The following is a 17,279-nucleotide window of genomic DNA, read 5'->3' as shown; positions in this document are numbered from 1 at the left end:
ATGCCAGCCGCACCAATGTGCCATCCAATGGCCAACCATGCCAGCCACATCTCCGCGCCAATGGCAAACCATGCCAGCCACATCTCCGCGCCAAGGCATGCCAACATGCCAGCCGCACCATTGTGCCAATGAAAACCATGCCATCCACATCTCCGCGGAAAGGCATGCAAACCATGCCAGCCTCACCACTGTGCCAATGGAAAACCATGTCAGCCACATCTCCACGCCAAGGCATGCCAACCATGCCAGCCGCACCACTATGCTAATGGAAAACCATGCCATCCACGTCTACCGCGCCAAGGCATGCCTTGCCATTGTTAGCTTTCCATATGTTAGCTTCCCACTTTCTGATACAAGTCGTGAAACAACTACTCTTCCAGAATCAACTTTTCTGGTATCAACACTTTCTTCGCTTCCCTCCCCAAAACCAACCCTTCTCCTTCACTTTGTGACCGAAGCAAGTCTGGAATGACCATTTCTTGGTTTAGGCCAGATTTGTACAGATTGATCTCTCGAATCTAAAGTACTCCCTTGCAGTACATTGTTTAGGGTTTAAATTCGTTTCTCACCCACACACCCGAAATTACCGAAATCAGTAGAAACTGTTTTCACCCTCAAACAACTGCTTAAGACTATGACTCGTGGTGGTAGGATAATCAGAAACACTACCATTATGTTTTATTACTTCTTATATATGGCCATCATGGTGGTGGAATGAAAGGTGGTAATAAAGTGATTGAATACAAAGTCTGTAATCCTTTTAGATCAAAGCTTGTTGATGCTGCTGTACTTGCTGGTGTTGACAATTTTTGGATTATAAGTATTATTTGTGTATAATGTTTGGGATTTCACTTTGTGTTTTTACTTCTTTTAATTTTTTTTTTCTTTGTCATTTTTTTAACATAACAGTGTTTCATTTGCAATTTCAGGTACTTGGAGCTAGAGTTTTGTATCTTGGGGATGCTTCTGGCATAGAGCTGGCAAACGGGAGGGCAGGGGCTGGCTTGTTACGGGTTACAAGTGTTCGGGTTAACACGGGCCAAAACCTGCGGGTTGATATTCTTCACGGGTGGTCATTTTTTCAACCCGCGCTCGTAACTGGTAAAGCTTGCGGGTTCACGGGTTAGCTGGTTTCTGGTCAGTTAACTCGCCAAAAATCGATTTTGACAGAGTTTCCTCTGTTTTCTGGGTTATTTCCGGCCACATTCCGGGCATCTAAAGCTCATTCCCTGCAAGGATGCAACCTAACATTCATCTAATTTATTCAATTCAATTCAATCAACAGATTCAACACCAGTGAAACCTTAATATCTCAGCATAAATTCTTCTTATCCCTGTTGAAATGTAAATTGCCATTGAAGAGGCCTTTTCTTATGACATAAACATACCAAAGGTAAAAATTCCATAAATCAGTAAGCCTAACTACAAAAAGAATGTAAATGATACCCTAGGATCAAAATTTTGAAATACCAATTAGCTAAAAAAAAGGTTTCGAAAATCAAATCACAATTACAAAATCATTCAGACTTGTCATATACGGATAAATACTAACAAACTTTGCAGAAACTCTATCAAAATTAAGGACCAATGCTGAATCAAATTCATCGTTTCATGGAAAACACAGTAAATCTTTCCCCGCTGATTGTACACCCAAAAGCACCAGCTACAACACGATTAACAATCACTTGATTGATTTAAGTATGATGACAAAAAAAATACACCAGCAAAATTCAGAAAATAAGGAAAAAAGATGAAGTGGTTTAAGAAATTGAAACTAGTATGAACACCACTAATAAATTGGCTAAACCCATTCTCTAATTCCTCAATTCATAATCAATTTTACAGTAATTAGTTATGAATATAAAGAACCATAAACTACACCCGAATTAGATTTTTCTTTGCGTCTGAATCACCTCCTTGAATCACACCACCACTGTTAAACACTCCTTAATATTTTCATGTTTCTCTCGATCTCAAATCTACGATTTCACTTCATAGCATGGTTCACATAATCGCAACAGATGAAGATCATGGAAGGAGGAGAAGAAGAAAAAGAAAGAGGAATAAGAAGAGAGTGAGGGCTAGGTTTTTTTTTTCTTTTTCAATTTTATTTGTTGGAGTTGGACACTTGGACTAACTGTGAGGGCCTGAGAGGACACGCGACGAATGGAGAGGTGGAACTGCGGGTATACGAGTTTAACCCGCGGAATTACGGTCCGGTCCGGTCCGGGTTTACTCGTTTTTCTACGGGCCAACATTTCTACAATCCTAACCCGGCTTGTTTGGACAACCAGCCAAGCCGGGTGCAGATTTTCACGGGCCGGGACGGGTTTATCCGCGGGTTTTGGCTGGTTTGCCAGCTCTATTCTGGCACTACTAACCTGGTGCTGGTTGGAATGGTTGTTATTTTCTCAGATGTTTCTCAACCTGACCAGGTGTGTGCTGGATACTATAATAACAAGCTTGATAAATATATGTTATCATCATGTTGTCATGAATGTAATATCATGAATGTAAAAATGAATTAATTCCTATTTCTGTAATAGGTCTAATATGATTTTGTTCTTTTTCTGCAGCATATTTCCAACCTTGCTGGTAACAAGAACTTGGTACTTCCAGTTCCTGCTTTCAATGTTGTTAATGGAGGATCACCGCCGGAATCAAACTTGCAATGCAACTCATGATCCTTCCCGTTGGAGGAAATGAAAATGGGAGTTGAAGTATACCACAACTTGAAGGTTCGCACCAAACTATTTCATCTGTTTCCTCCTTATTGAACTGATTATGTTGATGTTAGGAACTTTGGATGGTTTATTAACTAGATACGACTAAGAGAACAGCGAAATCTGAACTTAAATCATGTGATGACTTATATGTTTATTTCACTTGCTGACCTAATAGACCATCTTGTTTGCAGTCTGTCATCAAGAAGAAGTACGGTCAAGATGCAACCAATGTTGGTGATGAAGGTGGCTTTGCTCCCAACATCCAAGAGAACAAGGAAGGACTTGAGTTGCTTAAGACAACCATTGCTAAAGCTGGATGCACTAAAGAAGTTGTCACTGGAATGGATGTTGATGCCTCCGAGTTTTACGGATCAGATAAAACCTATGGCTTGAACTTCAAAGAAGAGAACAACAACGGAGCAACAAAGATCTCCGGTGAGAAATTGAAGGATCTGTACAAATAATTTTCCGCTGAGTACCCAAGGATCCATTAATGTTCTCATAGACATCTTCATAATCTTTTTGGAGTGTGTTTAGGGAAGTTAACTTTTGTATCACTTCCAGTTTTTTGAATGTGTGTGTTTAATACTAGTAGGTTAACTTGAATGAATGTAAGTGTGTTTCACTGGCATGTTAATATGAATGTGAAATACTTCCGGAAATCCAGTTTCGGCTATAAATTAGTTTTTTTCAAAATAGTTTTATGCACACAACTTCTAAAAAAAGTTGTAGTTACACATTCATCTACTGAAAACAGAAGTTGATACTTCAAATATTACAACCTTTGAGGGTATTGTAAAAGCAAATCTTGTAACATATCTAGGAGTTGTTGAGACAAGTTCTATAACTCTAGAAGGTGTAGTGACAGTATTATTCACAATACTAATAAATGTTGTCTTCCACTTTTCAACTACACAAACGAGATATTGTGAAATAGTGGCTTTACAACATAACTATGTGTTGTCCAAGATAGTTCCACATCTCACACAAGAGACGTGTAAATCTTATTCATAATACCAGTATTTGTTGTTACATATGTTTCCACGACACCCTACTTGTGTTGTCAGAGATATTCCTACAATACAAGCAAGGGTTGTGTTAGGCTTTCAAAAAAAAAAATCGAAAGAGAATCACAACTTTGGTAAAATATTGTCGAACCATGAATCACATCATCCTTTACAACTCTTAGTCAAGTATTGTAGAAAAGCTTGGACTTTCTACAATACCCCCACTACACAATGCATAAAATGGAGTTGTCGTAGGTGTACTACAACGCTAATACAGTGTCGTCAATGATGATTTTTCCCGTAGTGCATGGTCGTCCCAACAACATGTTGTACGGTGATTCTACATCGACCACATACAGTGTTACTTGCGTTGCTATCTCTCCTAGCAATATTCGTATCGTTATGTCGCCTTTTGGTTTCGTTGTCGTTTTATTAAATCCATGGATATTATAATTTGATCTTGTCATATCCGCATCTTTGTATCTCATAGCTTTGAATGGATGATAGAATAGAATATCTACCGAACTTCCTGTGTCTACCAAGGTTCGTTCAAAAAACCATTCATCTGGTTCTTTCACTCCTTCATTATGTCTTTGTTGCTCTACAGTTATTGTAATCACCAATGGATCCGTTTTCCTTAGGTTTTCTTCCGGAATTTCATCAGCTGCGAACGTTATCGTCCTCTTTTCCCATTCCTTTAACGGAGTTACTTTATCCACCGTCATAATTTTCTTTCCTTCATAGTCACTTTTGTGTATTCTTCCTGTTAGTCCTGCATGAAAATCCACCTCTGAAATGGGAGTTTTAGTTATTGAATTACATTGTATGCTTCTAGCTCATCTTCGTATTCGAACAATCCTTGTTTTCTCCATAGATATGTCCTATTTTATCTTTTCCTTCATAGATCTGAAAACTACCTTTTTGAGATTAAAACTTTGAGCGAGAATTTTGTAGATCTAAATTTCAAGAATCTTCTAAAATTCACCCAAAAGATATATCACTCCTCCCTGTTTCTAGCGCCAAAATGTAGTTGCAGGAAATCCTACAACCACATCCATTAAGTAATTCCAACGACAATCTAAGTAATCATATTGGAAATCATAAAATCATTCATTAAGATCTTTAATTGGATACAAATTGATATGAAAACCCCAACTTAGTCTCCAAATAATCTTTCTCTCTCCTAAGTTTCTTGTATATGTTCTTAAAAAGATCTCTCCCTTTACATGGCCGCTCAATCCCTTATATAGGGTCTTACATAGTGGATGACATCTAATAAAGCCCCTATTTTCGGATCTGGTGTGCGTTACTGGCACACACTTACATTGACTCTTTTCGCACATACTCTAAACTTCGCATGGTTCTCCACACTTTTTTCGTGATTATTCTGACGCCATCTGATACGTCATCTCAGATAAGCCATATGCGAAATCCTTCATACTCAATTGTCGTTACTTCGCGTACTTAATCAGTGTGCGGTATTTTACCCCTACAACAAGAAAGGTAGCATTGAACAGTACATCAACAAGAGAAGTTAAAATAACCTAGCTCAAAGCCAACAATGCTGCCAGCCTGCTAAGCAAAAATAAAAAGGTTAGTACTTAACATGATGTGCTGCTGCTACCTCTGTGATTACTACCCATTACCAACTGGTCGGGTGAAGAAGAAATTTAGAAAACAGACACGACGAAATTGTATTCTATTAAATGTTGGTCACACTCGATAACAAAAAAACATTAGAACAATCGAGAACAAAATAAGAACTATTGAGTTACAGTGCTAGCTAATCCATATTGTATAAATCCACTTGCCAAGAATGAGATGAACCTCGTGCCTCAGATTGAGTTTAGTTCCTCGGTTTGACCATTATTCTTGGTCCGACAACAACAGCTCAAATGTTTTTCGAATAAATATTTGCAAGTGCTGCTTTGGCTTTATTACGGTATCTGAAATGTTTTGTAGGTTAAACAGAAACAAACATTAGCAGCATGATCTAGTATAATTTGGAGAATACAAGGTATATTAATTAACTAATTATATTTGAAATGCTTTCATTAGATTAATGAGTTTTGGAGTTCTCTATTTGTTTCTTACATTATACAGAGTTCGCAATATATTGGTACATAGCTAAAGCCAGACATAAACATGCATATTCAGTAAAATATAAATGCATTATATTCAGATCTCAACTTTAGCTCACAAACATTTTAGGAACACTAGAACAAGAGATGGCTATGAACATAAACAACTTAGAGGAAGGAAAGTTGAACAAAGAAAGCAGTCATCACCAAGATTATGAGGTTGCTTCAATGGTCAAATCTGTTCCAGAAGCTATGAAATGGGGACTACTCTTGCTAAGCTGCACATTTAATCTATTAGGGTGGACAGGAGGACCTTTACTACTTAGGTTTTATTTTTTACATGGAGGTAGTCGGAAATGGTTATCCAGTGTGTTGCAGGCAGCGGGATTCCCTATACTAATCGTCCCACTAGCAGTTCTTTACAGTCAACGTGATGGAAGCCGACCTAATATCGAGTTTTTCGCTTCTCCAAAGCTTTTGTTCTATGCTGCTTTAATAGGCTCAACTCAAGGAATTGTCAATTTTATGTATTGTTATGGTTTGCTATACCTTCCTGTATCTACTTCATCTCTCATTCTTACAACCCAACTCGTTTTTACTTCTTTTATTTCATTCTTTTGGGTTAAGCAGAAGTTTACTCCTTACTCGATTAATGCAATTGTTGTAATAATAATGGGTTCTATACTACTCGCCATGACTAGGTCCGGTGATCCTCCCCCTGGTGTTACAAATTCTCAATACTTGTTGGGTTTCTTTATGACTATAGCTGCTGCTTCCACAATAGGGACCCTCCTAGTTGCCACTCAAGTTGCTTATGCTAAGGCAAATCAAGCCATGACTTATCCTATTGTATTACAGTTTCAAGTTTGTAATGCATTCTTTGCTACACTAATTGGCACAATTGGAGGTCTTGCAGCAATGGATTTTTCAGTAAGAAAACTTTTAATCAATATAAATATTCAGTCATGACCTGTATGATGATAGCTGACAGTTTTCATTAACCTGCTCTTGTTTGCAGGCAATGCGAAGAGAAGCAAGTGAATTTGATTATGGTGCAAAGGCGTACTACCTTGTGCTGATCTCAAATATGGTAGTTTGGCAACTAATGTATATCGGAAGAGTGGGGATCATATTTTGTACCTCTTCTCTTTTTGCTGGGGTCATGAACACAACAATCCTTCCTATTACACAGATAGCTGCGGTGATAACGTTTCATGAGAGTTTCACAGCAGAAAAAGGGATGTCCTTGGCTTTAACCCTCTGGGGCTTCACATCTTACTTCTATGGTTCCTACAAGAATAAAAGACAAAGTCAGCAGCAGCAACCTCATGAAACAAAAGATGCAATAGTACTTGTCCAACCCAATAAATAAGTATATACCCTGAATATTTATGCAATATTGTAATTTGTAAAGTGTAACCAGCTTGGAAGAATAATACAGCATTTCGATTTTAACATAGAATTTTCCTTCAATTATCCAGAAATCATCATTTTGTTTTAAGACTTCTTTAAATAGGAATGTGTGAGTACTGCATAGGTTTTAAATTGGACTTTTTATCGTTATTTGTTTAAATGGCATAGATTCTGCTCAGTATGGCGGCAGTTTAACCCCAACATATTTGTGTTAAACTTTAGATCCCCATTCCCAAGATAAAAAATCATTTACTTTTCCTTTATGTTATAACGAAGTATGTAACATTGTGTTTACTTAGTTTTTTCTGTAATATCTTTTGTGAGAGTGCCAAACTCTTCTTTTACTCTAAGTAGCTAGATTACCGCCCTGATTCTGCAGATTATGGCAATTTGGAACCTCAACTGAACTATACACACAACATGATGAATTCTCTTGGAAAATCTTCATGTTGAAGACTCAAAAGCTTTCAAATTAGAATGATGAGGGTATTCCAAATCAAAGACCTTTAACTGTGCTCGGCAAGATTAATTGTATTGCCCATTGAAAGATGCGTAACATGTCATTTTCCTCAAAAAGGATCTGCATAACGCCGTATCCAGTCGTGCATACACAAAGACAAGACTTTTTTTCTTGTTGTACCCTCACCCCGACCACCCTATTTTCATGGATATACCGGATCATAGCATTAAAGAGATCACCAAGGTAGACGCATGCATGATGCATAGATGATGCATGAACTGCAGAAAATTCCAAAACCTTTTATCGACAAGAGTGGCCCATAAACCACATAGTAGTATTCACTGAAAACTAGAGGGATAGCATAGCTTCACCTGAAATGGAACTATTAGAAAGAATCATATATGACGGACCAACTTGCCACAAGAAGACGCAATTAAATACGCAACAGAGCAAGAACAAGAAGAAGATTCCTTGAGGAGATGCATCTTGTGAAGGAATATGATCAAATTGTATGCATTGTTGGGAGCATCTCAATCTATTTATTTATATCCACTGGAAGAAAGAAACCAGCATTGCCGGCCGCCTTTGTTTTAAGCCAAAGAAGTACCAACAATGTCCTTGTATATAGGCCAAAGAAACAAATAAACAAGAAAAACATATCAAATTCTTTTATAAATATACACACAAATTTTTAGGTAGTTATCATATCCGACATCAAAAATATCTAAAGCTAGCCATAATGGATAACAAAATCTCCTTCTCCAACATCATCCTTTGGCTCGAGTCATTAACAAACAGTCTCGCCAAAACATCCCTAGTTACCAACCTTTCACTAATCCAAGTACTTGTGTCAATCTTAGTAGTACTTTTCATCAAATTTGGATTCGATACCCTTAGAAAACGTTCATCCTTGTCCGCTTCCGCCCCACTACCTCCGGGACCAAAACCTTGGCCGATTGTTGGATGTCTTCCAACATTACTTCGAAACAAACCAGCTTTCAGATGGATACTAGGTTTAATGAAGGATATGAATACAGAAATCGCATGTGTCCGCCTTGGGAATGTTAATGTGATTCCAGTAACTTCGCCAGAACTAGCACGAGAGTTCTTGAAAAAACATGATGCAATATTTTCATCAAGAGCAAGAATGATGGGTACAGAATATATGACCCGTGGGTACTTGACCACGGTTTTTGTCCCGTATGGAGAGCAGTGGAAGAAAATGAGGAGAGTTATAAGTTCTGAATTGGTTAGTCCTGCAAGGCTAGATTGGCTATTTGAAAAGAGAAATGAGGAAGCTAATAACCTTGTTTTCTATTTATACAACCAGTGTATGAATAAGAAATCAGTTGATGGAGGAGGTGAAGTGGTTGACGTAAGGTTGGCAGTAAGACATTATACCGGAAATGTAGTGAGGAAAATGATATTCAATAAAAGGTATTTTGGTAAAGGAAGAAAAGATGGAGGACCTGGTTTCGAAGAAGTCGAACATATTGAATCTGTTTTTAAAGGTCTAAATTTTGTGTATGCTTTCTGTATATCAGATTTTCTGCCTTACATGAGATGGTTAGATTTCGAAGGCCATGAAAAGATTATGAAGAAAACAATGAAGGTCATTCACAAGTATCATGATCCACTCATCGAAGAAAGAATTCAACAATGGAGAAACAAAAAAGACGGTGACATGGCGAAAAAAGAACCCGAGGATCTACTTGACATACTCATTTCGCTTGAGGTAGATGGGAAGCCTTTGTTATCAACAGAAGAGATTAAGGCTGAAAGTGTGGTATGGTTTTGTGTCTTAACAACAATTTTTTCTTTATCTTGGTGTCGATTTTCAGTCTTCAAAATATATTGCAATTAATATCTGAAAAATGCAGGAACTATTCTACGTAACAATTGATAACACCTCCAATGCAATTGAATGGGCAATGGCTGAGATGATAACTCAACCTGACATACTTCAAAAAGCTGTTCAGGAAATCGATATGGTAGTGGGAAAGGACCGTTTAGTGCAAGAGTCTGATTGCCCAAAACTCAACTATGTAAAAGCTTGCGCCAGGGAAGCATTACGACTTCATCCACTAGAGTCCTTCAATGTGCCGCATGTATCAAGCACAGATGAGATAGTGGCCGGATATTGCATCCCTAAAGGAAGTCATGTAGTATTGAGTCGATACGGGTTAGGCCGGAACCCAAGAGTTTGGGACGAGCCGTTGAAGTTCAAGCCAGAGCGTCATTTGAAATTCGAGGATGGTTCATTCGCTAAAGTCGATCTAGCTGAGCCAGATTTAAGATTCATGTCGTTCGGTACGGGCCGGCGTGGATGTATAGGGATCCCTCTTGGTACTACAATTGCTACCATGTCATTGGCTAGGCTTGTTCAAGGATTTGAATGGAGTGTCCCTTATGGCGATCAGTCGACAATCGATCTATCTGAATCCGATAATAATCACTCTCTGGCTAATCCTTTACTTGCCCATGCAAAGCCACGACTTCCCTCGCATGTTTACACAACCGCCAAGATATAGTTCTATTTGATTTGAAAGTCCAAGTGTGAATAACAATAAGACTAGTAGAGTCCCATCTAGATTTGGTTGTTTCGTTCGTGAATTTCATTTTGATTCCTTTAATTCATGTATGTGTGAAGGTTTGCAACTGAATAAATGTAGAATTTATATGTTGATTATTTTTGGGAATTTTAAAGAAATGCCACACTTTCAATTTCCGATATAAGAAAGTGCCATTGTTTTTTTCAAAATATATAAAATGCCATCCTTGTCATATTTTCCGTCTGAGACCACGTTTTTGGTCATTTCTCGTTGACATAGTCCATTCATCACGTGATTAAGAACAATTTTGGAGACGCAATTACTACCATATCCCTCCCTTCCCTTTCATCGTCTCTAACAGTGCCTTCTTCTCCATCCATGGGTTCATGAAAATTCATCTTATTGATGTTTATTTGAATTTCAGCCGATCAATTATAGTTTGTTGTAAATATCAATTAGAGGATTCCCCTAAATATGGTGGTAATATGGGTCAAGACTTGGCAGTGAAGGGATTTGATGTTCCCATTGTTTGGTGGCTGATTTTAAAATTTCTAAGATTGGTTTTCAGCAGTTGATTAAGATATAAGACAAGGGTGCGAACTCGTTTCAGATTTGGTTAGATTTTAAGCTCAAAAAATGACTTGAACCTGTTCCTGCAACAGATGGAAAAGAGAGGTTAATGGAAGAAATTGAGAGAGATGCAGTTGACGAGATGGAGAAGAGGAATCAGAAGTTGAAGGTGATATTTTGAGTTGCCGAGAAGTAGGATTTAATCCAGGGTTCCTGAAATTGATTGAATAAACAAATCTAGGGTTTCTGAAGTGCTGCGATCGATCGAGAGAGGGGTTTGTTGTGAGATGGGTTCAATATTTGTAGATGAGATTGAATTTGAGAACAGAATTGAAGATGTATTCAACAAACAACAATGAAGAAAGAGTTGAAGAAATCAGATGGAAGATGTTAACGGGTATTAGGTTGTAATTGAGGGTCGAGATCGAGAATCGAAGAAGAAATGGTGTTGTAGTGTCACTGTTGTTTTTGCTTCCATGAACACAGTCGACATGAAATGTTATGATCGTTAATTGTATAAGATGCATAACTTAGATCGGTGACATTATAGAGATTGTGTACGTTTTGATTGTTGGGTCTCTATCCTATTCATATTTGCAGGGAAGATTGGTAGTAAAGGAGTCTTAAACCATAAACAGAGATGTATCCATAGTTCACCATCAGTACGCACATCACCTGTTCGACAGAAGTTCCCTTTGAGTTCACTAACCAGTTCTACTAGCAGTTTCACTCGGTAGGGACTCACGTTACTAAGTCGATTTGAATCAGTTCTAGTTAGATGATTTGAGGGCTTAAATGTCTTTTACTAGGACTCATTTATTGCCACATAGGCACTAACGAAAGTTAACAGTTTCTCAAAAAAAAAACACAGGATGGAAAAGGTCAAGAGTATGGCATTTAATAAATTCTGGAAAAACGGTGGCACTTTCTTAAACATAAAATCGGAAGTGTGGCACTTTATTAAAATCTCCATTATTTTTTGGAGACTTCTATTTTCCTTGAACGGGATGTTGACTAGTTTGGACACAAAAAAACTGTTACTTGCACAAAATAAATCGGAAAAGCCCAAATCATTGAACAAGGGAGCATCAAACTAGGGGAATTGCAAAATTTATTAAACAACATACTGAAAATTAATTTTGGTTTCCTTTACATACGAAATCGGACTGCCTCAAGACTCCTGTTGGCCTGCTTTTGCGTCCTAAGAAAATCAATTGAATTGTTGAAGTTAATTATTAACAAATTGTTGAAACTTCTTTCGAAGTGGCTTTTAAATAATTTTCTAACGGCAGTTTTCACTCGGAAATCCTCCGGAATTATTATTTTAGGTTCAGGATTATCTTAATTAAGAAAAGATACATACATTTGATGCTATCTTAACTTCGTTTTCTCCAAAATCTCATTTTTTTGTTGAGCAACGTATAATTGATTTTCTAATTTGATCTCAATATTGTGCACAAAAACACAAGCACTGTTAACTAGACGACTCTTTGTCTGAATTGTGCAACTGCACAATTCCGATCTATTTACTGAACTTTTTCTTGAAGGTAGTTAGTTTCATTTGCATGACTCGAAATAAAAGTGTGTATGATTCACGTTCACTCATCTCCCATGATGCTCTTATTTTTTGTGTTTTCCTTCTTTCTGATTTTTTACTACGGATTTTTCCCACTTCCAATATTAATACCAACAACTTGGGTTCAAACGTTCATGTCGAGACCAACATACTTTAACAAAAATAAAGAAAATAAAATGTAATTGTGTTATAAGTGAAATCAACTGCTAGTTTGCATATGCTGCACAAACGTTCACATGAGAATGTGCATGCAATTGAAATTTTCTTACGAGAACCAGTAAATACCACAAGTCCACTGTACAAATGAAAAAACCCAGTCATTTAACAACGCAAACCACAGACAACACAGGAACTTAAAATTAGGGAGAACGCAACTCATTAAACAAGTTTTCCCTTACATTCAAAATTAAAAAATTTGACTGACGCAAGCAACTTGTATAGGAACTTGAGTGGCTTTCAGTACTGGTCTAACATCAAACTCTCTTGGCAAGTTGTAAACCAACATCAATTTCGAAGGAGGAAAATTAGTCAATTCCAAACTTGAATCAACTCCATCCATGGATGATTGAAGAAGCAAATATATCCTCCAAAATCGAACCAAAACCCAAAAAATTTACCTCATACTTGTAGAGGACAAGAAGAGGAAGAAAACGCACAAAATATCAAGAGATTTGATCGGAAAATGATAGAGAAATCTGAGAAACAATGGGATTCTAGGTTTGAGGTTTTCTATCTCTCCACATATGTTTGTTTCATGGGGTGTCTAATTAATCCTTTGCTTGCTCATGCAAAGCCACGTCTTCGCTCGCATGCTTACACAACCGCCAAGATGTAGTTCTATTGGATTTTATCGGGCAAATGTGAATAACAATAAGACTAGTAGAGTCTAATCTTGATATGGTTGTTTCTTTCGTAAATTTCATTTTGAATCCTGGTTCATGTCAGTCTGAAAATTTGCAACTGAATAAAAGTAATTTGTGTGTTGGTCAGTTTTTGGTGACTTCTATTTGCATTAAACGGGATGTTGATTAGTTTTGCTACAGTATATTGTTACTTGTTTGCAGATGCTATCAAGTGGAATCAGCAAGCCACGGTGTCTTGCGCAAATTAAATTGAAAAGGCCCAAATTAAATCCGGAAATCATTCATAAAATTGGACTTCTACTGCAATGCACAACTCATACTCCTACATATGCATGATAAACAATTTGTAAGAAACAGTTTCTGCTTTGGTCAATCAAATCAATCCCCTTGGTGAAGGCGAAAAAATAAACTTAAAAAAGAATCCAATTCCTACTAAATGCCGCAGAAAAAAAGCAAACAAACTAAGCAGCACCAAGTATTAGGCTCAGTAAAAGCCTGTAAATTTTTATCATCGTCCGCTTCGACAATATCTTCCAGATTATAGTGTCCAAGATACTCATCCAATCCAGAAGATCCATTATTCAGAAACGCCTTAACAAGCATTGGGTATATTTGCTCCATGGGTTCCAGAAATCGAACCTTCCTCATTACACTAACTGGAGTCGTCGTTGTGCTTGGTTGATTTATAATCTGTGTTAGATCCTCCCCGATTCTTAGCCTCCCACTCATGTAAGCCTTACATGCAGCTAAAATAATTTTATCGCGTTCACGAAAATGCTGAGCAACAAAATCTTCAAAATGCTCGGGTGGTGTTCTGAGAAGGCGAAAAATTGTTCTTAAACTTAACATAAACGCTTGTTCATCATAATGCATAGATGGCGTCTTCCATGAACTCGAAGTCTTGCTGGTGCCGAACTATGTAACAAGAGGTTCATTGAAATAAGGATTTGCACTGAGTACTAACGCCTGCAAAGACACTAAAACTTGCAATACATTTGATTGAGATGGATTCCAACTTTCAGTCTTATCCCTTGCCAGGTATTTAAAAGGCTTAAACAAACTTTACCGTCGGGATATAAATTAGGGTTTAATCTGATACCGAAAGAACGGTAGTGAACTGATGGTGGTGAATTAGGGTAATCGGTAGGAAATTGAATGTCGAAGAAGAATAAACCGTCGTGATAAGATGTACCTGCTGGTCCTATGATTACAGCTCGCAGTAAATCGGTTCTTGCTTCCTAAACCCTAACATATTTCGAATCATGAGGAAGTTCTTTATCTAGAATCTTCCATTCTTTCATAACTTTTTGGTTATTTGGAGAAGCAGACAAGGAAGCAAAGTGATGATCACTAATAGCGTTTTGGTTATCAGTTGAGATGATATCGAATTGTTTAAACTTACTGATGATAATATCATTTTCATCTGCTCTTCTTGTTGTTTTCTCATTGCATCTAATAAATCGCTTCCACAAGAAACCAACTTATAATAATCAAATAATAGTTGGAGAATTGTGTTTTTCTAGTCTATAGTACTATGCCTTCTTATATAGGATTCAAGAATTCCAAATATAGGATTCAAGAATTCCAAATAGTACTAGGACTAAAAAAGACAAGAAATCGTAAATTAAGAAACAAACCAGAACTGAGTTACTGAGACCTAAAATCCGATTTTACTGGACGAAGGAACCTAGGTCTTTGATTCAGTTCAGTTGGAAAGTTATACATACTGTCAGATTTGACATGTTCGTTTTCTCAAAGGTCTCGGACTCTCATGAATCATTTTGTATGCCTTGAAATGATTTCCTCAACAACTAGTTTCTCTGAATAGAGTAAAAAGGATAAACCTACAAACATACATCAGTTTTTAGTCACCTTTCAGCTAATCAAGCCTAATCGTAAATTATTTGACCACCCTTGGCAAGTTTTCTCCTCCCTCCAACGGCTAGTTTTCTTCATCCCTTTTTTTCTTCCCTTCTCCTCTCTTCTTCTTTGATCTATGATTCCTGAGTAGTTTCCCCTAACTGGAATTTGACCATGAGCCAGATGGGGACCAAAATAAGGGGTACAATCATCATCTTTTCCTCCACAGTTTCTTTTGCTCTTTTGGCAGGAAGTGGAATCCGAATCTTTCTGTTCTTATTTTCATTCATCTCCAGGATTTAGAAGAACTCCATAGGAGTGACATTCATCTACTAAAGTTAGAATTTCATCTAATGCATAGCTAAGTCCATACTTCATTTTTCTTACATCTGTTTGAATGGTAAAATTACGTCTACCCCAAACACGAATTTGATGATGATTTTATCGAAGATCGATCCGCTGCTTTAATCTCCAATTGAACAGAGTAGGAGGTACCTGCAAAAAACCCTCCGATGCTAATGTTAGACAGAGTTTTTCACAGGAGATTTTGTGTGGAAGAATGCATACCTTTTGGGGTTGTGAACCCCCGTATTTATATGGTGCGAATTTCCGTTTTACTCAAGTGAAACGTCTTTATATGCCCCCTATTCCTCCTGGCATAAATTGCTTTTATTTTCCCTGCATGCCTCCTCAATCATAAATAATATTTTCCAGGTCATATTCTGGAACCTTCTAGATCATTCCTCTGGATTGTGGAACTAGCTAAGCAAGAATGGGTGTAAGAGATCGAGCCCAGGAGATAGTGTAAAATGCCAATGCCAAGTCCAGGAGGAGAGTTTTGCTTAAGCCCACAGTTTGGCGTGAAGATCCGCAAGGTTTAATGGCTCGGGATGAATTATAAGTGAGCCAAAGAATTGACTGGGATGGAACTCAGTGAGTCGGCTCAGCTCAACAGGTAGGCGTAAATATCTCTTTATTACATTGTTGGAAAAATGACTTTTGTCTGTCTTTTGTTGAGAATTCACATGACAGACAAATTCTCCTCGGATTTAGAATATATATATATATATATATATATATATATATATATATATAATACATTTAATCTCTTGCTGCAGGAAACTCCACAGCATGGAAAACCTCATAAGCAACCAGAACCAGTTTTAGATTTTGAGAAGAAATTGGACAGTGATAAACTGAATGAGGAGCACCTAGCAGTCAATCCACATCCGGGGAGTCATGCATGCAGCCTCTGAAAAGCTTTCTCAGAAGACTAAAAAGGCGCAGAGAAGGTTACATGCACCAACTGTGCAGAAGGCATACCAACTTTCACATGGGCAACATAGGAAGACAAGGTTTGGCGTGTCGAGAATGTCACAACCTGATGCATTGCATGCAGAGACACCACCATCAAAAAAGTTGAAGAAAAACCGATGATTGGATAAATTCTCTTTAATATTGTTTTTTTTTGCAAACTGTTAGACCAGAGATCAACATTTTTTACTGTGTTTTTAATAATAATATGAATTTTTGGCATATATGAATTTTAGATTTAATCACAATTTATAAAGTATAAGAGAATTTGGATAGTGCCAGGTGGATGGTTTAGATGCGTCATATCTGAATGGCTTAGAGGCGTCACACGCGTAATACACATGCTTCGAAATTAATTGGCGTGGCTAAACATAACATAAAGACACATTAAGCAGATATAAATTGGCGTGGCTAAATATCATATAAAGCCACGCTATATGGCGTGTCTATAGGTTCTCTGATGAACGGCTCCCAATGTTACATGTGGACAGTCAACATTATATCTGAACGGTCAATATTGCATCATCTTAAACGAGATCCAATGGTTCCTAATACAGCCACGTAGATGAAGGTAATTGTAAATTGGCATGACAAAATATCACATATAGCGACACTATATGGCGTGTCTATAGGTTCTTCAATGAACGGCTCACAACGTTACATGTGGACGGTGTAGGATGCATATAATTTAACGGTCAATATCGCATCATCTAAAATGAGATCCAACGATTCCTAATACGACCATGTGTATCAAGGTAATTGTAAATTGGCGTGGATAAATATCACATATAGCCACGCTCTTGGGGGGTGTCTATAGGATATCCAATGAACGGCTCACAACGTTACATGTGGACAGT

General features: G+C 37.5%; 3 protein-coding genes and 1 pseudogene across 3 annotated transcripts; 3 read left to right on the top strand and 1 right to left on the bottom strand.

The window, feature by feature from the left end:
- Positions 1 to 2,708: 2,708 nt before the first annotated feature.
- LOC113329679 (enolase 1-like) lies at positions 2,709 to 3,190 on the top strand. The gene is made up of 2 exons (XM_026576525.1): positions 2,709 to 2,738; positions 2,918 to 3,190. Exons 1-2 carry the CDS (start codon positions 2,709 to 2,711, stop codon positions 3,188 to 3,190), a joined length of 303 nt encoding a protein of 100 aa, XP_026432310.1.
- Positions 3,191 to 5,961: 2,771 nt separating this feature from the next.
- Positions 5,962 to 7,186, top strand: LOC113329678 (purine permease 3-like). The gene is made up of 2 exons (XM_026576524.1): positions 5,962 to 6,744; positions 6,833 to 7,186. Exons 1-2 carry the CDS (start codon positions 5,962 to 5,964, stop codon positions 7,184 to 7,186), a joined length of 1,137 nt encoding a protein of 378 aa, XP_026432309.1.
- Positions 7,187 to 8,409: 1,223 nt separating this feature from the next.
- On the top strand, positions 8,410 to 10,350 carry LOC113329421 (phenylalanine N-monooxygenase-like). The gene is made up of 2 exons (XM_026576297.1): positions 8,410 to 9,473; positions 9,568 to 10,350. The coding sequence occupies exons 1-2, from the start codon at positions 8,427 to 8,429 to the stop codon at positions 10,216 to 10,218; spliced, it is 1,698 nt and encodes a 565-aa protein (XP_026432082.1). The 5' UTR covers positions 8,410 to 8,426; the 3' UTR covers positions 10,219 to 10,350.
- A 3,195-nt stretch (positions 10,351 to 13,545) lies between these two features.
- LOC113329677 lies at positions 13,546 to 14,990 on the bottom strand (annotated as a pseudogene).
- Between the last annotated feature and the right edge of the window lie 2,289 nt (positions 14,991 to 17,279).

This window comes from Papaver somniferum, unplaced genomic scaffold (assembly GCF_003573695.1).
Source record: "Papaver somniferum cultivar HN1 unplaced genomic scaffold, ASM357369v1 unplaced-scaffold_117, whole genome shotgun sequence".
Classification (NCBI taxonomy): Eukaryota; Viridiplantae; Streptophyta; class Magnoliopsida; order Ranunculales; family Papaveraceae; genus Papaver; species Papaver somniferum.
The sequence above is the reverse complement of the archived record's forward strand: the minus strand, read 5'-3'. Positions and strand labels throughout refer to the sequence as shown.

What these genes read in the sequence shown, in the direction of transcription:
- LOC113329678 (XM_026576524.1), top strand. Translation starts at nt 5,962, where the DNA reads ATGGCTATGAACATAAACAACTTAGAGGAAGGAAAGTTGAACAAAGAA. An exon ending in TTGCAGCAATGGATTTTTCA is followed by an intron (nt 6,745 to 6,832) that starts GTAAGAAAACTT and finishes TCTTGTTTGCAG; the next exon opens with GCAATGCGAAGAGAAGCAAG.
- LOC113329679 (XM_026576525.1), top strand. Translation starts at nt 2,709, where the DNA reads ATGGGAGTTGAAGTATACCACAACTTGAAG. An exon ending in AAGTATACCACAACTTGAAG is followed by an intron (nt 2,739 to 2,917) that starts GTTCGCACCAAA and finishes TCTTGTTTGCAG; the next exon opens with TCTGTCATCAAGAAGAAGTA.
- LOC113329421 (XM_026576297.1), top strand. Translation starts at nt 8,427, where the DNA reads ATGGATAACAAAATCTCCTTCTCCAACATCATCCTTTGGCTCGAGTCA. An exon ending in AGATTAAGGCTGAAAGTGTG is followed by an intron (nt 9,474 to 9,567) that starts GTATGGTTTTGT and finishes TGAAAAATGCAG; the next exon opens with GAACTATTCTACGTAACAAT.